The sequence below is a fragment of the Pristiophorus japonicus genome, chromosome 10 (assembly GCF_044704955.1).
Source record: "Pristiophorus japonicus isolate sPriJap1 chromosome 10, sPriJap1.hap1, whole genome shotgun sequence".
Lineage (NCBI taxonomy): Eukaryota > Metazoa > Chordata > Chondrichthyes > Pristiophoridae > Pristiophorus > Pristiophorus japonicus.
In genome coordinates this window covers 24,800,115-24,822,549 of record NC_091986.1, presented here as the reverse complement: position 1 = coordinate 24,822,549, position 22,435 = coordinate 24,800,115, and the positions used below count along the sequence as shown (strand labels likewise).

At 42.3% G+C, this 22,435-nt stretch overlaps 1 protein-coding gene across 9 annotated transcripts in view; it reads left to right on the top strand.

Annotated features, from left to right (window-relative positions):
* The window catches only part of scel (sciellin), a 94,540-nt gene that overhangs the window by 27,662 nt on the left and 44,443 nt on the right, over positions 1 to 22,435 (top strand). For 2 of the 9 annotated variants that reach the window (XM_070891383.1, XM_070891377.1), the window contains exons 2-9: positions 392 to 516; positions 2,153 to 2,252; positions 3,695 to 3,766; positions 5,150 to 5,209; positions 10,617 to 10,691; positions 12,341 to 12,397; positions 13,716 to 13,790; positions 20,820 to 20,885. In XM_070891383.1, coding sequence (XP_070747484.1) covers positions 453 to 516; positions 2,153 to 2,252; positions 3,695 to 3,766; positions 5,150 to 5,209; positions 10,617 to 10,691; positions 12,341 to 12,397; positions 13,716 to 13,790; positions 20,820 to 20,885 — 569 coding nt within the window. In that variant the 5' untranslated portion in view covers positions 392 to 452. The remainder of the gene's footprint in view (positions 1 to 391; positions 517 to 2,152; positions 2,253 to 3,694; positions 3,767 to 5,149; positions 5,210 to 10,616; positions 10,692 to 12,340; positions 12,398 to 13,715; positions 13,791 to 20,819; positions 20,886 to 22,435) is intronic. The other 7 variants (XM_070891378.1, XM_070891382.1, XM_070891380.1 and 4 more) reach the window with 7 other exon arrangements.

The following is a 22,435-nucleotide window of genomic DNA, read 5'->3' as shown; positions in this document are numbered from 1 at the left end:
GCAGGATCGAGGGGCCATATGGCCTACTCCTGCTCCTATTTCTTATGTTCTTATGTTCTCGTCCCTTTAACAATTCTTAACTGTCTATAAACCCAAACCTATCTCACACCTGATTCATGATCCCATATTTAGGAATGTGTTCTCTCACACTCACAGATAGGAAACAAAGAAAAACTGGACTGCTACACAAAGCTAGTCTCACTGATAATTTCCCATCTCTGTGGCTGTTGCAAACTTTTGGGTTTTTCTCTGTTTTGTCATTTGCTCATTTGCTTTGTGCAAACGCGTTCCTCCAAAGCTCTAACCTGTATCCCGGGGTTGATAGAAATGAAAAATTGAACAGATGATGAACGAGGAACTTTGACTAAACTTTGTTCCCTTTTGCTTGTAGGTGAGCTTGTTGCAGAATTTATCTCCATTGAAGAAGAGGCAGCAAGTTCTAATCTTTGAAAATGTCGCTATTTAAAAAATTAACAGAGACATTCGCAGATAGAAAAAACCCAAATTCGAAAGCAGGTTTGTAATTTTTGCATTTTTGCCGGGATTTATACATTCATGAACTATCCTTTTATTTTTGGGTCCAATTGTAAATATGAGAAGCTGAATATATTTTCACTATTGTCTTCTAATTAATGCCAGTCGGGATGTCATTGAATGATCAAGCAATGTCACGAAGCATCTGGAGAGTGATAGTAAACAAGGGGGCACCAGCTAATGGATAGTGTGAGCATTGAGGCACCAGGCAGCCTTTGCCATCCTTCCATTCGTGTGTTCTTAGTTATACCCTGGCCAGGGTTAGGCCAAGGGTAGATCTAACAAATACTGACGATATGCAAGTGAGGAATACTTTGAATATAAATTAGATCAAAATCATCTCTTTTATTTTAGTTGATCTATCTTCCATGACAGCTTTTGCCCATTGGCACAGTGTAAAATTCAACCCAAAGTAATCACAAAGTGACCAAAATGATTACAGTTCCTGTTTCAGTGGAGTCACCACCCAAACAAATACCTTTCAGTAACTAGCACTTTCATAGTGCTGGGATAAAGTGATCAAGACTCGTAAGGAGCAGGTGATGTTTGTATTAATAATAGTAACAAAAAGAGGTCCCAGTATTGCACGTGGGAAAATGTCACCTTCTATAACCACTGACAAGATTCAGTTTATTTTAATTTCTTATGAGAAAGGGATAAATAACCATTGCAACACTTTATTGACCCCATTGCGCTTTGCCAGGATATCCTGGGGCTTCTCTATGAGAGGGAACTTGGCCTAAATTATTGAAGTGCAATGGGACATTCCTGGCTTTCCACCTCACTTTCCTTAGACTCTGCTCATTGGGCACCTCAGTACAGAAGCGCCCATTAAAAGCTAGCGCTATGTCCTCTCCCTGGGCACTTTGCTAACTGTGGGGGGTCTGCAGGGATCCCGGTGCAGGCCAAAGACTCTCCACGCAAGTAAAATCATTTATTTTTAGCCCCTCGAGGAAACATGGAGGCACTTGGTGGCCTCGTGGCTGCTAGGAAGACCCAATCTTGGATCCTGATATGTAGATGCAGACCTGCTCCGGGAATACCTAGGTCATTTGTGTGGACTGAGGCAGGAAAAGATATGTCTAGCTGCCTCCTCACAAGTGTACTTGACGGATGCCCAGAAAGGAAAAGCTACCCTGCTGACGCAGCTGAAGCATTGAAAACTAAATCGTACAGATTCCTTTTCGAGCAGAAATAAAAAGGCAAATGGAATGCTGACCTATCTCAAGAGGGCTGGAACACAAAGGGGTGGAGGTTATGTTACAGCTGTACAGAGCTTTGGTTGGACCCCATCTGGAGCACTGCATTTGGTTCAGGACACCGCACCCCAGGAAGGTTATATTGGCCTTGGAGGGGATGCAGTTCAGATTCACCAGGTTCTGGATAGTCTCCTCCTGTTCCATTGTTCCTATGAGAGTGGAGGACTTGCACATTACAGAATAGAAAAAGGATAGAGATTAAAATGGCTGGTGTAACAGCGGAACTAAATGATGGGTGAGTCTGATAAGTTGATTGGCCGTTTCCTTTTCCTACATTGCTACTTTCTGATCGACTTTTGCCTTCATCAGAGATATCTATTCATCATAATTGTTGAAAAATCGTAAAAATGTAATTTCAGCTGATGAGAGGGACGAGGTCCTTCAGGAAACTAAGAAGCGGGCTCGCTTACTAAAAGATGGCGACTGGATTAGAAATAGACAACCTACAGAGGAATCTCCGTAAGTGTTGAACAATATCTTTAAAATTATGGTTAAAAAGTAAAAGGGACCATTACATCAACACGTGCCACTTTTAATTCATTATTGTGCTTGAAATGAGCCTCAATAAATTATATTTATTGATTAAATTGATACGAAATTCTGTATTTTTAGAACAAAAAAAGAAAGATGTATATGCCATTGTTTAGACGCACAAGGGCCAAAATTGCCCCTTCCCTTAAGGCTTCTTACCGCCGGAATTCGGCGGCCTCACTGCAGAGTGCAATGGCCGCCGATTTTTCATGGAATTGCTGCCATTTTGAAAGTTCTGCTCCTGCGGTATCCCGGTGACCCGCTCCCCCCCCTACTACCGCTCCACTGCTGCCGATCCGTCCAAAATGCATCATCAGTGCGCACCGCCGGTGTGCCTCCCCGCCCCCTCGCCACTCCCCGAAGGCGAAATTCCACCGAGAAAATCTTGCTGCCGCCGTTCAGTGCCACCGGATAACTTTTTCTGCCGGTGCACTGGGCTTGGAGAACTTGCAAAATGGCGGCGCAGCTGCCATTAAAGGGGAAGACCTACTGCCGCGGTTTCCATCTTTTTTTTTTTGTCGGCCGACTGCCATGTCAGGCCGACAATTATGCCCCCGGGTGCCAGGCCGCTGGCCCAGCCGGCACCCTCCCTGGTGGCCCCAAATGGACCGAACTTGAAAGAATCGCACCGATCTCCTCTTTAAGTGAAAGGTGAGAGCCGTGGTGACTGACAGTGGCGGGCAACCCACCCGGCCCCAACTTCCGCCCTTCTGGTGTGCGACCTTCCTCTCACCCCCGCACATCCGCCCCCATTATGACCGACTTCCGGTTTGCTGAAAAATAGCCATAGAGCGGAATTTCGCTCAAGATGCCATCGCATCAACCACGTTGGTAAAAACAGTCGAAACTGGGTTGGTGCGCCGTGTTTGGCCTCGGGAAAACCAACTTAAGTTCATGTACTTCGCATAAAGAGCTTTAGAAGGGCAGCTGTGAGCGCTGAGAACGAAGTTGAAGAATTTAGGGTGGGAGAATCTCCTTAGCACATTCAAGGAGACAGGATTTTAGGAAGCATTTGAAGGCAGGGAGGGGGACAGTGGAGCTAAAATTGTTTGGGAAGAGAATTCCAGAAGACATGGCTGAAAGATTCACCTCCAATGGTGGCATGCAGGTGGTGGAAGCAAGCAATAATCTAGAGCTGGAGGTACCGAAAGTGTAGGGCTGGAGAATATTTCACAAGCAGAATGGGGGGCTAGTTAACAGAGGCGGCTGAAGGCACAGCCGGCAATGGTAGAGCGAAGGAAGCAGGGGGTGCATAAAAGGCCAAAGTTCCTGAAGGGTTGTAATGCATCAGTACATCAATGTGGATGCTAATCAACTTTAAAGGATAAGAATTCACCTCAATAAATTAAAACTGTTTTTTTTATTAACAGAAATTTGCCAACTGATGTCAACTATGGTCGAACTGCACTCAACCGAGTGAAATCTGATGAAAGCCTGAACAGGTAGAAATATTCGGCTGCTTGAAATTCTGGATCTGAATTCCGATACAGAAAAGTGATGCTCATTTCCTGTGGAGCAGCTTAATGGTTCTGCAATTGCAACTGATTCACGTGTGTGAATCTTTATAATTCTCCAGATTTCTGTAAATCGCCATTTTTTTTCTCAATCTGTTTTTTTTCCTTTCTGGAAGCTAATCAGAAACTGCTTCAGATGACCTTTGGCTTTCCTGCTGATTGGCTTGAGCTAGCATTAGAACAGGCTGCTGCACAATTGCTTCTAGGTGTACCATACACGTCTGGTAGAAAATCCTTTAAAAAACTGACCTTGGTGCATGTATTATGCTATTGGCTCATGAAACCAACACTATCTATGAGAGAGTTATGAAATATTGTGGCATCTGCATCTTTCATTAATGCAATACTAATAAATCTCAAGAGTAATTTAGCAGAGTCACTCTCATACTGTTTGTATACTGCATCTTTAGCTAAGCGAAGGAATTTAGTACATCGATCTCAAAAGTGTGATATAGAACTGCTTGCTCCAACTAGCATTGACAAAAGTGAGACTATCTCACAGATGCATAGGGTCGTTTTTGCTTTGCATTAGTTTGAATGGCTGTAGTGTACGGTCTGCTTTTGATTCATTCATTATTAATTGATTTAGTAATTCTTTTAACATTGATACTATCATTTTACTTTAACTAATGGAAGGACCTCACTGAGGCATCAGTGCTTTTATATTAAATACAAATATCACTGGCCCATGGAGGATGGTAAGCAGAGCTCCATGCAGCCACTGGAGGGTGCAATCATGGAGTTCTGTCTTGTCCACCCCGTAGCAAGACAAGAGGACAGACTGTAAAAAGGTAGGTACTGTTAATAAACGTGACTGCTTGCTTTACTTCACTTTGATAACTTTGCTATTTTGTCTGGTGCAGTACAACAGTAGCGGGCTTTTTTCTTTTAGCTATACAGAATAGCAAAAGAGAAAATATATACAGAATAAATTGTTGCTTTATTTAATAAAATGCAAATGCATATATATCTTGAATCCATCTAGCAGAAGCAGAAGGAAATATTTGTTTAATGAAAATAACTTTTACTTCTTTCTGTTCTTTTCTTTCTACTTTTGGTTTAACAGCATGACCCCAATAACATACAACTTTACAAAAGTTACATCCACTATGTCCCTAATTAAAAACGCTGATCTCATTGTGATGTCAAAATGAATAGATGTGTCTCTTAAATCGTCAGTCTGATTATGCATTTTAAATGCATTCTTTTTCAGTGAACCCTTTTTGCTTTGCTAAATGGTGTGAAGTACATTGGTTGAATCACATTACTCTTGGCTTTTTCTGAGCCTGCCTTTTATCTTGTTTAATACAGCGATCCGACTGGCAAGCTGAAGTCACCGACAAAGTACGATTCTATCGATGGAAGGAGAAGGTGTCACTTTTTTGGAAGTTTTTATAGTACCGTACAATATATATTGGTGTGTTTAAAAAAACGTTATTATGTGAGGGTGGTTCATCAATTTAAATGTCAATCAACAAGGACATTAGCGTAAGAGCCAGGGCTATTGTCTCAGGAACTCACTTGCTCGAACTGTGTGAGTTTCTGCAGAATTCCAGATGGAGTTCCAAAATTTGTCATTCCCACATTGACAAATGGAATGAATCCCACCTTCCCTGCTGGAACCATGACTCCTGCTGGACAGATGTAGAACAACATTAATACTAACGTAATGAGAAGTCTGTGGCCTGGAATATCTTATCCTCCTTAAGCAAGAAGAATGAGTGAGCAGTGAAGGAAATCAATCTGGCAATTTTTCTACATTAGCACATTGATGCAGGTCATTTTTATGAATGCTGCAGCACACAGCACTCAGGAAATCTTCCCAGATGTCAGTTACAGTACTAATGTTCATTCCCACGCCCTAACCCGCACACTCCCGACCTGCGGTGGTGTTCTCTCGCAGGTCGGGGTGGCCCGTGGTGTTCCGGGGGCCCGCGCTCCAGCCCTTTGGGCTCCCTACCTGAGGTAGTGTTCTCTCGCAGGTCGGGGTGGCGGGGGAGCACCGCCACAGGTCGGGAGTGTGGGGGGGCTGGGGCATGGGCCCTGGGGCATTGTGGCCCGCCCCGGCCTGTGGGGGCACCGCCGTAGGTCAAGAGTATAAATAGCTGGAGCACGCCACTACAACTTCCAGCGCGAGTCGTCCCAAGTGTGTGATGACTTCGAGGTGGGTGACTGGGTGACATCATCAAAACCCAGGCCGCCGTTTGGAGCGTGGGCAGGAACATCGGCGCAGCTCAGGCACAACGGAGGAGCGGGAAGGTCGGGGCGGATGAGCGGCAAGAGATCGTGGCGGAGGTGCGGCGAATGATTGAGGCGGAGGAACGGTGAGAGATCGTGGCTGAGACAAGAGATGAGTGGTGAGAGATCGTGGTGGAGGTGCGGCAAATGTTTGGTGTGGTGAGAGATCGTGGCGGAAGTGCGGCGAATGTTTTGTGGTGGAGGAGCGGCGAGGGAGCGTGGCGGAGGAACAGTTAGAAATCAGCGGCGAGAAATCATGGCGGAGGAGCAGTGAGAGATCAGCGGCGAGATACCCTGGCGGAGGTGCGGCAAACCAAGCTGCGGGGCCCAGAAGAGCCGAGGGCCCAGGGGCAGCACGGGCCTGCCCACACTGCGATATGTGTGCACACTAGGTCCGTGCAGTGGAGCAGGTCTCCAGTCATCCTGGTTAACTCTTGCCACTGGATAAAGGCCTAGCTCTGTCAAGCCCGTGTGGTGGCTGATGTGCAACGGTCACCACACGTTAAAAAAATCCATGCATCTTCCACCCCTGGAGTTCAGGACTGGAATATCGGGTCCTCCATTAAAACATCTGTGAACTCATTCCTTTTGGTGTGGAAGCAAATCATCCTCGTTCGAGGGACCGCCTATGATGATGATGATGATGTTCATTGTTGTTTTAACAAAGTTGAATATATATTCCGATACCCCACATGACATAAGCTACAAAGACAATGGGCCTGGATTTGCTGGGTGAATGCCTCCAAACTGCAAGAAAAATACAAACCTGCCTGATGGTCTTGTTGGTTCGAACACTCGCGCTCTTGTGTGTGCAGGCGTACGTGTGCGTAAAGGCCCAAGTATCCCAGGGAGCACGCGGTTCGCAAGTGCCCCTGGGGTCACGTGGGCGGTCCAACCAATTAGAAAGGGGCATGCACATTATGCTTACGAGGATTCCATTTACGTATGGAATCCCCATAAGCATAATAGGAATCCTCTAAAAAACACAAATTTCACAACATTGAAATAAAATGAAATCCTTACATGTTCAAAATTAGTGAAAATATAATTTAAAAAATTAAACATTTAAAACAAATGTAATCTTTTGAAAAATAAACTTAAATGTTTTAAAGGGGCTAAAAATAACCGATAACTAATTCAAAAGTTTTTTTATGTTTAAATAATTAAAAAAATATTTTGATATTTATTTATTTAAACTTTTACACTGGTAAGAGTTTTGCAGGCATTCGCTGGGCAGTAGTTAGGTGAATGCCCAATGACTGGGGATGTGGAAGATCAGTCAAGCTTAAACTTGACAGAGCGCAAGTTCTGGGTTTCCGTCCATGCGCAGCGCACACAGGAACCTGGAACTTGCGACGCACTTACGGCCGCATATGCACTGCGCAGGGTCTTGGCCCCGGGAAATCCGGGCCAATATTTAACATTAACCTTACATTTGTGGCTCTTTGGCTAGTCCAGTGAGATGGAATAAAAGATCTCTCCTTGCACTGAAAGTCTAAGTAAGAGTTGGGATAATTCAATTCCCAGTAGACATGAGTCAACAGCAACCAAACTATCAATTCCAATAAGTGGTAAGGAGGAGCAAGAAAAATAATTGGCAATTTTGCTACCTTAACACTAGGGGAAGTTTGCATACTATGAGGTCTGATCGATCCCAACTATACAGTGATCTCAAGTCCAGGCCTGCAAGCAACACTGTAGAAACAACCTGGTAGATGCAATCACATGTCAATGGTTATTTATTGCCTAACATGTCCAATTTGAAATTCAGCTGTGGCGAAATAGATCTGGGACTCAGGCCCAGGTGCACTGAATTATTAAACCAATTTAAACAGGTTTTAGGGGGAAGGTCGGGCAGCCTCTATTGAGAATGTGGACAAGTTAACATCTCAGGATGTGAACCCTTCCTCAAAACTGTTGCTTTGCTGCATTCGGTGAAACAAATTGGTTGAAAAGAATCTGTTCTATTTGCTGTTTTGCGGAACAGCACGCATTTGCCATGCTAACATGTTTGATCTCACCATAGATGTTGGTTTCATAAGAAAATATGGGGTTTGGAGATTTAACAGGTGTGGTGAGTAGAGGGTGGTTTCAATGGCAACCAATCATATTAAAGCAAAGTCTGGAACAACAGGTTCGACAAAATAAGGAAGAAACAAGCTAGTATGTTTCATGTGCAGCAGGTTTTTCCAAACTTCTGAAGGTAATTTTAAAGGGAATTGTTATCCAATTGAGAAGGTTTCTAAAGCCCAGATACTGGTGCAGCCAGCCTAAGCTGTAAAAGATGGTATAATGGCCCTTGAGGAAGATATAATGCTGCTCTTTTAAGAACTTTCTTCAAGTTATTTCCATAAAAGACTGCAAATTCATATTTGTAAAATGCAGCTTGCCTCACACAAAACGTAATAAAGCTAGCTTACACTTAGTATCATTTATTTGCTTTCGACAAATCCTTGTAATTTTTCCCCTTTTAAGTCGGAACTTTAATGAAGGCCAAAGTGTGGCAAAGCTCTCATTAAATAAGGGGTGCCAGCAGCAATGCACATCAAAGTCACTTTAAATGATAGTTATATTGGTTTCTTATTTTGTGGAAAAGGGAAAGAAAATACAGGTTCGAAGTCCAAAATCCGGAGTTCCGGAATCCAGAATGTCCTGGAATCCGGACACCGGGCCGATCCTTGGCGGGGCAGTCCGGAAACCGGAAAATGTTCTGCTATCAAGTGGTCTATGTAGTAGGACATAGATTGAATGTTGTCAGAATGCTCCCCGATCAGAACTGTGCCATTTTGACTTATGTCTGAGGCTGTGGCATTTGTCTCTTGCTGGGAGCGGGTGCAGGGAGCAAAGGAAAAAGGGAAGAGTTGGACAATGTAGTTCATCGTGCGCAGCACCTCCTATGCCCTGATAGCTGGCTAATGAGACATTGGTGAATGTCCTCGAGCAGAATACCATCCATCCTCTTGGCATCAAAAAGCATTTAATCCAAGCAAATTAAAGAACAGGGATCAACTTAACGTGGGACAAAAACTGAGCAATTATAATGTTTTTTTTTAAATTGGATCCGGGTGATTATATTTCACTGTAAATTATCCCATCTTTGCACTAAACTGTCCAGAACAAAATCAGCAAATATCTCCACAATATAGCTTCACACCATTGAGAGGATGGAGAAGACGGTTTTCTGCAAATGAACAATTGTAATGCATACCCTTTTAAAACATGGTTGAATTCTTCTTCAATACCAAAAATCACTGTTGTAAGGAAGAAGTGGTGAAGAATGACCCAAATATATAGTATGAAACATAGAAACATAGAAAATAGGTGCAGGAGTAGACCATTCGGCCCTTCGAGCCTGCACCACCATTCAATAAGATCATGTCTGATCATTCACCTCGGTACCCCTTTCCTGCTTTCTCTCCATACCCCTTGATCCCTTTAGCCGTAGGGACCATATCTAACTCCCTCTTGAATATATCCAATGAACTGGCATCAACAACTCTCTGTGGCAGGGAATTCCACAGGTTAACAACTCTCTGAGTGAAAAAGTTTCTCCTCATCTCAGTCCTAAATGGCCTACCCCTTATCCTAAGACTGTGTCCCCTGGTTCTGGACTTCCCCAACATCGGGAACATTCTTCCCGCACCTAACCTGTCCAATCCCATCAGAATCTTATACGTTTCTATGAGATCCCCTCTCATCCTTCTAAACTCTAGTTAATGACACCCAATGATTTTGTATGAAGGCATGATAGGGCATATATATTAGATATAAATAATTTGTTTAAAAGAATTGTGCTTTATGCAGTCCAGCGCAGTGATGATTAGAGCTCCAGGCTAAACATCGTAACAGGACATTATTGGAGAATATTAAATAGTTGGAGAACTACTCATTAAATTGTGATTGTTCTACTGGTTTTGAAAAAAATATTTCTCCTTTCCAATGTGAAGATAACTAAAATGGAGAGAGTTCAACTCCATTCGCATTACATTTCTGTGACTGGGATGACTGGGGTTAAACTACAAGTCTGGGTAATGATTACCATGAGGCTTTAACTTCCCCACCCCCTCTCCCTATCTCAGGTACGATAGCTAATTGGAGCGTGCTTGCAGCCACCCGGCTTGAGATCAGTGAATTCATCCAGCAGGGGGATCAAATCTGGGATCTTCCTGTCCCTGCGCTGTTCCACCCTGATCGGTGCATTTATCAATGAAACCATCGGAGCAGTTCCTTCCCAATATTTGAATATAGTGAAATGACTATCACTGTTGAGACTTTTCTTTTGTTTAGGCTTTAGAGATACTTCTAGTGGAAAGAGCCACTACAAAAAAATGATAAAATAGTTTTAAGTGTTGTGCTATTGTTGTTTTATTAAACAGAGTGGTTGCTGGCAACGACTATATGCTGCTCGGTGGTTTTCTGCACAGCGCATGCGCAGCACGCTTCCGGTCGTTGTCAGGAGTTGCATCCTTCTACCAAATGTGACCCGGGGACCTTTTTATTAATAAAACGCATTTTAAGGTAGAACTGTTCTCTTTATCAGCAGCACTTGGTTAATTAATGGCGGCCGCAACAAAGTTGCACTCAACCGATTCAGATCTGAAGAATTCCTGTCCAGGTAGAAATGCTGGTGCTGGCCAGTCGTCTCTGGCCGTAATACCACTGACCTCCACTTGAAGTGACGGTGATGCACGTGAATTCCTGAAATGATCCTGGCTTTCCCAATCACCTTCAATCAGCTTAATTTCATCGGATGATTGCTTACAGATCAGAATTTACTTAGAAACGATCAGTTTCTAGCCATGCTTTCAAATGATGCATGCTTGTTGATTTGGACAATTTCCTTAAATATACTTTGAACATAAAAGGCATAATTAATGCGCTTTAAATGAATGACCTGAAGAATAAATACAAATTTCTGAAAAGTTTGTAACATGAAGGTCTCTGGATCACAGCGTTTCGTTGTAATGCCACTGGAGCAATCTGCTTTTATTTTTGTGAGAATAGGGTTTAGGTAAACAAAATGTTCTTGTAGCTGTCTCTCTCATGTCCCACTTTGGAATATTTGGAGACGACTATATTTGAAGTAATGGAACTTTGTTTTTCTTTGTTAAATTAAAGAACCCTTATAAATATTTACCTCAGTATCCCAAAACCAAAAACTCCCATCATACTTAAAAATATTTTGTCATTATAACACCACTCCAACTTAAGCATCTGATTTTCCATTGGTCTCTGTCGGTGACTATAGTTGAACAGTTAAAGAATAAAGGGGCTGAAATGCTGTAGCCATTCTGGTAAGCAGGTGTGAGCACAGCAGGAATGTGCTGGAATGGCCAGAAATGAGCTCAGACCCAAATATATAATATTCCCTGGCCTTTCCTGCTAGTTTCTGTGGGTCCTTGTTTGGGACAGATCTTTGCCTGCCCCAAACATCTATACCGGGGGAGTGGGGGCGGGGGGCATGGCTGGGAGCATAGGACTCTCAAGCTGGAGTATCCTCACTCCAGCCTGACAATCTGCTGGAAGACTGGTATTTCCAGTGAAAGTAGGTTTACCTGCCCAAGAACCAGCATGACTGGGGCCTGACTTTGGGCCCAATGGTCTGGACCCCTACTTTCTTGACACCCAATAAATAGGGCCAATGATCCATGTTGACAATGTTTCTGGGATCTTCCATCCCCCCACCCACCGCTTCTCGGAGCATTCATCCATCTTTGGAATTCCTGACCTCCCTTGACTGGCTGGCACCTGGGATGTGCCCCTAGTGGCCTGGTACTCGCTGACTACTTTCAACTGAGGTGACCTTTTCTTGACCCCACATATTTTGGTAGAGTCAGTAGTGGAGCTCACCAGGTACTTCCACCGGAATCAAAATCCCGCAGAATTCGCCGGCCAGAATGTATCGTAGACCAAAATAAAAACCCCTCAAAAATATTGATTTTGGAGTTGGTGCATATAACGAAGTGAAAACAGTGACGGGACTGTTTAAATCGTTATGTCAAGGTTAAGATTGTCTTGATAAAAAGAAAAATGCTGGGAATCTGAAATAATGCATGAAATGTAAAGTCGGACATTCAACAGATGAAAGGGAAAGATAGGCGATGAAGAGTTACACCTGAAATGATAGAATCCACTGTGTATTTCCAATTTTTAACACTTTGCTGTAGGCTGCAAAGGAATCCAACTGATTAATTAATATGTAAACTGTGCTAACAGTAGTATCTCTTTTTTAATGCCGACAGTTTTATGTCTTTTTTCACGCAGTGGTACTGCTGATCTCAGCAAGACACAACGCAGTTCAACTTTGGATAGACCTGCAAGGTGAGACCACAACAACAACTGTAATAATAGCTACCAGGTACAGACAAATGGAGGTTACATTATGAAGCCCCAAGGGACATGGGTTATATCCTGCAGTATTTGACTCACCCAATAACTCATGACTGAAAGGTTGCAAGTGAGTTATGGCCAGTGCCACATCTGGATTATGTAGAGATAAATGGCAGGCTCTGTGCTTTATGCGAGGTAGACAACCAGGCACAACATTTATGATAACCCCCGGGAGGTATGAGTGGTTTACTCTTTATACACCATCACTCCTGGATTTTTGTTCTATTTTGACAACATAAATTATTGTTTTAAAAACAAATAATCATTGCAATTTAAATTAACTTTTGCCATTGTAGATTTAGCATGAAGCGGTGGAGAAGCATTGTGGGGGACATCACGTAAATAGGTTAAAAGTACAAAAATGTTAACTCTTCAAACTTGAAATTTGCCAATTGAAATTTCTACTCTCACATGTCCGGGGCTATTGAGGGAAAATAATACCGAATTTATTTAGCAATTCTGTAACTGTACTGGTTCTTTCACTGATGCAACCACGCGGTTTATGCTGCAAAGTGGATATAACAACAACGGAACAACTGTGCATTTCTAAAAGTTGCACATGTGCAGTTTGTGCCTTCACCATTCTGGTTGAGACCTTCTCCATTTATTTCTGTGAGATGGACTGTATCGGCCAGATATAGATGACGATTGCGACACTGGCAACCACCACCTGAGCTGCAATGATCATCCTCCATATGATCAGATGCATGAAATTATTCCCTCCTTACATCTCTCCTGTCCACCTCCCTCTCTTCCTTTAAGACTCTTCTGAAAACCCACCTCTTTCACCAAGCTTTTAGTCACCCCACTCCCCCAATATCTTCTTCGGCCTGGAGTCGATTTTTGTCTGATTACTCTTCCATGAAGTGCCTTGGGTTGTTTTTCTATGTTAACGGCACTATATAAATGCAAGTTGTTGTTCTGCAGGCAAGTTAAAAGCCAAAATGGCAGATCCAACCAAGGAGCCAGCATCAATGCTGATAACATGCTGGATGCCTATTTTACATGGTTGCCTCTAACATTCTAACCAGTGAAGGCAATCTGGTAACATAATTGAGTATGAGGGAAGTTTTGCTAATGCCTGGTTTTCAATTACTGTTAATACAGTTTTGCATTATGCAGATTGGAGTTTTTTTTTACAGTGGTGGAACAAAGCACTATGATACCGTTGTGCTATGTGAGATCAGAATCATTGAATAAATGTGTTCAGCTTTGTCTATTTCAGGTATAGAACTGTTCTTTTTGTTAGCAGCTCAGAGGCAGCTCATGGGCTCCATAATAAAGTTGAGCTCAACCGATACAGATCTGAAGAATTCCTGAACAGGTAGAAATGTCAGTTGTGATACTGGTCAGCTCCAGCTGAGCTGCAGTGTGGCTGCTGCACAGGATTGAATGCAAGAAATTGTCCCAGCATTTTTAAATGGAGACTACTTGTTGGGACTGATGGAAACATGCTGCTCATTACATGAGTGACATGGGCCTGATTATACAGAATCTAATAGTTGCACATGAATCAGGTACACCCACATCAATGGATAATAAACAGCATGTTATTCCCATTCCCAACAAAAGGTAATTGATACAACTGGTGCTTTTCGAAAGGTATATTTTTAAAGGTGTTTTCTTTACATAAATTCTTGTTGAATTTTAACACTGAACTCTGTTGCATTGAGGCATACCTACTTCATTCTGGAGCTTCTGCACTGCTTCAGTAGCACACTAGGCAGTTACTTTACCCATTAAGGCAATAAGGGAGCTGGATGCATTGTGGAAGATGCGTGAGGTATTACTGCACTGGATTTTAAGGTCTCAGAGCTCATTTTGGAATCCTGGGCCCACATGCTTCAAACACCAGTGCCAATGTAGAAGCCGAACACAATTTTCTGCAATTGTGATTCCGTATCTTTACATGCCCTTTTTAGATTGGCTGGTATGTCTTGTAAGTGTGAAAATGGAGGGCGAGAGAATAGAAATAGGCAACAGTGCAACGATACTGGGGGCTTGTGAGAGGACCTTTACTATTATTTTGTTGACTGGCACATTAAGTTGCCAACTGTAGTGAAGACAAAGGTTCCAAGCCTTTGTACTACTTCCCGTTTTTGGTGTGTTTCCTTTGTTAAATTTGCATACTGACAATATGTGGGTGGATTCAGGAGGTGGCATTCATTTCAGCTAGGTTTCCTACATGTGGACCCACAGTGCTGTTAGAAAGAAAGAAAGAAAAATTTGGATTTATATAGCGCCTTTCACAACCACCTAACATCTTAAAGCACTTTACAGTCAATGAACTACTTTAGGAGAGTGGTCACTGTTGTAATGTGGGAAACGCAGCAGCCAATTTGCACACAAGCAAGCTCCCACAAATAGCAATGTGATAATGACCAGATAATCTGTTTTTATAATGTTGATTGAGGGATAAATATCAGCCAAGACACTGGGAATAACTCCGCTGCTCTTCTTCGAAAGAATGTCATGGGATCTTTTACGTCCACTTAAGAGAGCAGATGGAACCTCGGTTTAACATCTGATCCAAAAGACGGCACCTCCAACAATGCAGCATTCCCTCAGCACTTCACTGGAGTGTCAGCCTAGGAGTGGGACTTGAACCCACAACCTTCTGACTCAGAGGCGAGAGTGCTATCCACTGAGCTACAGCTGACACATTAGGGGAGATGGCGACACATATTTTAAGGTCTCGAGTTAGTGCCCCCTTAACCACAGAGCAGTGTGAAAGGTTATCTGTGCAACTATTAGTTTTAGGGGATTCATAGTATGCTCATGCCTACGGCACTTCAGAAAGATAAGGGTTAGTAGACAGTGTGTTACCTCGACTGTCCTCATCAGCCATTGAATTTTTTTCCGGCACAAATCTGCAGTTCTGCAGATATGAGGGGGACACTTAATGTCACTGCCACCTTCCTCCACGTGGCACAGGAGACATTTCCTCCCATGGGCACCCGTCAGTCCTTCTCTCCATTGCTTCATTTTGCCCAGGGGTATCTGAAATTGAAATTTGCGTGCTGCACTTTTCTGCCTCCTTGCAATGTCTTGATCACTTCTTTGGATGCCTCTGCCAGTTTCTCCACCTGAAGTCATGCCTTAAAAGTGGCTCAAGATCAAACATGAACCATCCGTTACAGCTAACTGATGGTCACTTCACCGTCCCAAACAATTTCCTCCTTATCTGCTGCTCCCCCAGCTTGCTGCAACCTGCAGCCAATATTAGCTTTTTAAAGCCTACTCTCCTAATTTCCAGGTGGAACCTGTCCCATGTTGCACTGAAGCTGTGCTACGGAACTGCCAAGCGATGTTTAAATGAGTTGACTATGTAATTTATGACAGGGTCAGTGTTGGGCTGTATCTGTGGGCAGAAGTTCTGGCTCAGAGTGCACCACTGATGGAAATGGCCACATGGAATCTTAGGGCCTCAATTTTAATGTTACCGCAAATTGGGATACATTTCTTATCACATTGGAATACACTGAGGTCAAAGAGTTTTCTAATACAAACACCAGTTGTATGAATTAAAGTAATTTGATCACTGATTGATTGTAAATCAGAATTTGATTTTTTTTTTGCCAATTATTTATTTGAAATATAAGATAAGTGATATTTACTTGCTGATTTGACCAAATTTGTACCTGATCAGCCTGCTACCAAATTTCTTTCCTTCTAACAGGTATATGCATGACATTAACTGATGATGTGTGTCGATGTGCTTGTTGAAGTAAGAGCACGGGATGGGGAGTAGGCCAGTTGGCCCTTCAGCATGATCTGCCACCTGTGTTAGCTATGGGAGCTTTATCGTTTAATCCCATGTCTCTGCTTTTTCTCCACATTCATTAATACCATCACTTCGCAAGTGAATATCTCTCTTTTAAACCGTTCAATTGACTTGGCATCTGTGGCTTGATTTGTAACCATCTTTGAACTATAAGATTATGTCCGTATGAAAGTAGTAAGTCATGGTAGCAGTAACTCTGAAATATCCTGAGGAACTGGGCAGATTTATTGATGCGTGCGCTTCAACAAACACGTTAGCATGATGAAATGTTGATGTTGTTGCCTAACACATCTCCCGTAGGGACAGTGCTGATAGTATCAGTGATATCCAGCAGAAACAAACTTGTTAAACTATGGTTACACCTCAAGGAAGTTTAAACAATGATATCATGTGAACAGCCCAAGCCAAAGAACTTGTCAACACTGAGCAAATGTTGACTAGCTTTAACTACTTGTTTGACATTTGGAAGTGAGACAATAACGAGGAGGATATACTTGCAATGTTAAAATTTCCAGCGCATCGACACAGACCTCCATACCTTGCAATGTCTTGTAAACATCTGCAGCTGTATCAATAATTCATTTTTTATTTAACTTAATTCTGAGTGATGACTAAATATAGTTTCAAATTGAAAATTCTCTTAACAAATAGGATCTATCTATACCTGTTACTGCAACAATCCATTTTCCTTTTAGTGGAGAACCCAGGTATTACATTTCTGTAGACATTGATAGCTGACAGTCATCAATTTGGGAACGTTTTATAATTATTGTTTTAAACACCTGTCTTAGAGAGTAAACTTACTTTTTTAACTTTTCTCTTCCGTTCCCATTGAAGAATTAGTTTTTATATCCTTAAATACAAACTGTCAGTGTGGTTTGGATATAACAACAAAATATGTCCCTCTTGACCTCAAGGCGGTATACAGCAGTTAAGCTTGCTATAATTTTGTGTGGATCAACAATGCCAAAAAGTGAATGAAAAGGACAATAGAAGTTAATGCAGACCCACAATAAAACAGTCCTCAGAAAGTACACATGCTGGGGTCTGGACATGCACTGTGAAATTTTTCGTTTGTGGCTGCAGTACAGCTTCAATTTCAGGCCCACTTTTCTTTTGATCAGTTGGGTGTCTTTACAAACATAGAAACCCAACATCATGTTTTGAGAATCTCCAAACCACACAACTGAGAAATCTACAAACAACAACAAAAACAACTTGTATTTATATAGCACCTTTAATGTAGTAAAACATCCCAAGGTGCTTCACAGGAGCGTTGTCAAACAAAATTGGACACTGAGCCACACAAGGAGATATTAGGGCAGATGACCAAAAGCTCGGTCAAAATGAGAGGTGTTAAGGAGCGTCTTAAAGGAGGAAGTGGTGGTAGAGAGGTGGCGAGGTTTTGGAAGGGAATTACAGAGCTTGGGGCCTTGGCAGCTGAAGGCACGGCCACCAATGGTGGAGCGATTAAAATTGGGGATATTCAAGAGGGCAGAATTGGAGGTGCAGGGTTGTAGGGATGGAGGCGATTACAGAGATAGGGCGGGGCGAGGCCATGGAGGGGTGAGGCCATGGAGGGATTTGAAAGCAAGGATGAGAATTTTAAGATTGAGGTGTTGCTTAATGTAGGTCAGCGAGTACAGGGATGTTGGGTGAATGGGACTTGGTACGAGTTATGACACGGGCAGCAGAGATTTGGATTAATTCAAGTTTACGGAGGGTAGAATGTGAGAGGTCGGCCAGGAGTGCATTGCAATAAGAACATAAGAATTAGGAACAGGAGTAGGCCAAATGGCCCTTTGAGCCTACTCCACCATTCAATAAGATCATGACTGATCTTCGACTTCAACTCCACTTTCCCACCCGATCTCCATATCCCTTCATTCCCCTAGAGTCCAAAAATCTATCAATCAACAGATTACTTGAATATAGTCAAGTCTGGAGATAACAAAGGCAGGGATGAGGATTTCAGCAGCAGATGAGCTGAGGCAAAGGGGGAAACGGACGATGTTACGGAGGTAGAAAGAGACAGTCTTAGTGATGACGTGGATATGTGGTTGGAAGCGCATCTTGCAGTCAAATGTGACAACAAGGTTGCGAACAGTCTGGTTCAGCCTCAGACAGTTGACAGGGAGAGCAAGGGTGTCGGTGGCTAAGGAACGGAGTTTGAGACTGGTTTAGAAGACAATGGCTTCGGTCTTCCCAATATTTAGTTTGAGGAAATTTCTGCTCATCCAGAACTGGAAGTCAGACCAAGGCAGAATTTCTCTCTGTATAGACTATATACACTCACTGTAGGGACACGCTCATCTTACCTAAGTCCAAAGATATTAAAGACAGATTTTTTAAGAGCCAATGCTTAGAGACTCTCATGTGTGTCAGGAAAATTGCTGGCATTTCTACAGATACAACTATGTAGTCTACCAGCACAGAATATGTTGTTTGTCCAGCCAGACCATCTTACAAACTGTAGCTTTTCCTGGAGCAGACTGTGAAGAATCCCAGTGCCCAGAATCAGGTCTACCCCTTCAAGTACCTTTAAGGAGCCAGGCTGGATGGGCAATTATCGACGGTCTCGAATATTGTGGACCACCCTGGCTCACGTATTGGAGACTTGGTTTCAATCTTCCAGGTGTGTTATTTTGGAGCTACTTGTGCTCCAAGTGCACCCCACTTAGCTCCTGGAAGAAGAATAGTAACTAGTTGATCATTAGACTACTGCCTGGTAGACTGCATGAGTGCATTGTCACCATTCCCCTGACCACATACCATATTGCATCGTTCCACCAGTTGGAGGTGCAAAGCTTCAGAAACATTTACTTGCTGCTCTACAGCCCAATCACGGTAGGAACCAATGTCCTAAATACTTGAGCACATGTTCCCATACTCAGCCTCCAGATAACTCTTTCCAGTGGTTCTCATTCCAAGTCCCATTGCCACTTCTTATACAAAGGTAAACATTTGGATTTGTTATTGTGTTATATTTGAGAAATTTATACATTTAGAAAGAAATTATTTTATTACAGTACTGGGTTTGCAGTAAGCTGACTTTTCAACCTTCAAGTTAATCTGGATGGTCCTAAATTAAAAATGTATATCCAATATCAACATCTACAAACATTTCATTCAGATTTTAAGAATATAATTTCAAATATTTATAAAAATGAATTATGTAATAAATTATTGCATTTAATAGTGCTAAAATGCAAGAAAAATATTACACTATTTTTCTCAAACCTCAGTTCTCTAAATCCTGACTGCTTCCAGATCCTAACCTTACATCAAGAATAACAATTTCCATTACTCCGAATTTGGGCATGGAAGCTTGCTCGAACAGAAAATCAGTGTTGAGGGAGGGGGTGGGGAGGGGGGGGGAACAGGCAGAGTTCAGTTCTCCCAACTTGTGATCATTCGTTCGAACAACTGGAAAATCTGGAATGCCATGAATTGAGTTCAATGATCTCCATGCCCAATTCTCTGATCCACATTCCCACTCCTAGTGTCAGCTGTGGCTCAGTGGGTAGCACACTCCCCTCTGAGTCAAAAGGCTATGGGTTTGAGTCCCACTCTAACGACTTGAACACATAAATCGAGGCTGAGACTCCTGTACAGTGCTGAGGGAGTGCTGCACTGTTGGAGGTGCCGTCTTTCAGATGAGACGTTAAACCGAGGCCCTATTAGCCCTCTCAGGTGGACTTCAAGATCCCATGGCACTATTTCGAAGAAGAGCAGGGAAATTATCCCCGGTGTCCTGGCCAATATTTATCCCTCAATCAACCCAACAAAAAAACAGATTATCTGGTCATTATCACATTGCTGTTTGTGGGAGCTTGCTGTGTGCAAGTTGGCAGCCACCTTTCCCACATTACAACAGTGGCTACACTCAAAAAATACTTCATTGATTGTAAAGTACTTTGAGATTTCCTGTGATTGTGAAAGGCGCTATATAAGTCTTTCTTTCAATGAACGAAACTCCATGTCAGGAGTAGAATCTCAGAAAGTTCACCTTTAAGTATAAGGTTACTGTAGCAGCAAAACTCTACACAACTTAATGCAAGCCCAGATCATGATAATTATGGATAAATAAGGCCATTTTGCCCGTTTTAATTCACCCATCCAAAAGGCTGCCCTTAATATCCTTCCATTGCAGCATCCAATAGTTCTTAACTAAATCTCAAATTTTTGCTCTATCTGGCAATCCAGTCCATGTATTGATCACTCTTTTCCTGAAAAAGAACTTCCTGTTATCAGTTCTAGTACTAGTTACTACCAATTACTATTTTCTATACCTCTATAGGATCACCTCTCAGATGCCTTCTTTCAACTCTGTAGAGCCTAGATTTTTCCAGTACAAAAGATTCTACCAAATCAGAAAAATCGACTACACTTAATCAATGGCGATACCTTTCTAATCAAGATGCCATCTAAATTTTACTTCTTAGAATTGTGCCTTGCAAATTTTTCTGAACATTGTTGAAAACTGTCATGTTTGTAGTGCTAAAAGAATATGGTCTTACTCTCATGTTATCGGAGACTCTCTGTAACTTTGGTTCTTTATTCACACAGAGATACGGGTAGCACTAACGTCACCAGCCCTGTAAACAAGTATTCAAGTTTGGACAGACAAACCAGGTATGATGGAAATCCCACAGTAGCATGCAACATATTTCCCCCTAAAAAAAGGTGCTTCTTCCTTTTCTATCACGTCATCTAATAACAAATATAATACTTTGGTCTTTGGAACAAATATGAAATCAATGGAGTTAATGGCTGGATAATTATTTAATGGTCTGTGCAATACTGTAGAGTAGATTTACAACATGGGGCCTTGGTGTAAAATTAGCATTGCAGAACAAGGCCCATTATTTTTTTTAAATGCCTGATTTTCTTTTCTATTGAATTCAATCGGCCTGAGCTTTAGCAATGTCTCCTTTGGCTAGCAAATGGGAAGAATGCTGTACCACCAGCCTGGACTACATTGACTTATTTGACTTATTTTCCATTGCCCTGCTGGGAGACGCTGCAGCCCATGTTGGGCATATCTCTCTGCTTGGCACTGGTCAGGTGGGAATCTAAGAAATATATAACAGTTTTCACAACCTTGTGATATCCTAAAACACTTCTTAACTAACGAATTACTTCTTTGAAATATAGTCACTCTTGATTTGTAGACAAATATAGCCGCCAATTTATGCAGATCAATGCCTCGCAAACAAGAGTGAGATAAATGAGCAGTTAGTTTGTTTTAATGACATTGGTTGAGGGAAGAATGTTGACCTGGACACCAGAGAATTATCTGCTGTTCTTCTGAAAATTGCCATGGGACCTTCCACAGCAGGCAGACAGGGCCTCAGTTTAACATCTTATCTGAAAGACAGCACCTCCAACAATGTCGCACTCCCTCAGTACTACATTGATCAAATGCTCAAATCCTAGAATGAAGCTTGAACTCACCATCTTCTGATTTAGATGCGAGTGCTAACAAATAAACTAAGGTGTCACGTCTAAGTAGAATACAGGATTGAATTTAAACCTTTTTCGATTCTTTGGCACTGAATATTAGTGCTCCAACAAGTGATAAGCATCCACATTATGAAAGCTGATATATCAGCATACAATGATCACAAGACCAGGTCTGTAAATAGCACTGTAGAAACAAATTTGAAGATAAAATCACTTGTCAATGAATGATTATGGAAAAATGTCCCATTCAAAATTCGCCATGCTAAAATAGATCAGGGTGTTTAGTCAGTAAAAGTGATCAAAACAGATAGATTGGATACAATAGGTACGCGGGCATACTCAGGATTTAGGAGAAGCTCCATTGTAATATCAGAGATTGCTTGAAATAATAAATTGGCTTATCAGCTTTCTCGAGGACCAGCAGAATAGATGAAGAAGACAGTGATGATTTCATAAGAACAAGTCCCACTACAGGAACTTGAACACATAAATCTAGGCTGACACTCCAGTGCAGTGCCGAGGGAGTGCTGCACTGTCGGAGGTTCTGTCTTTCAGATGAGATGTTAAACCGAGGCCTCGTCTGCCCTCTCAGGTGGACGTAAAAGATCCCCTGGCATATTTTGAAGAAGAGCAGTGGAGTTATCCCCGGTGTCCTGGCCAATATTTATCCCTCAATCAACATAACAAAAACAGATTATCTGGTCATTACCATATTGCTG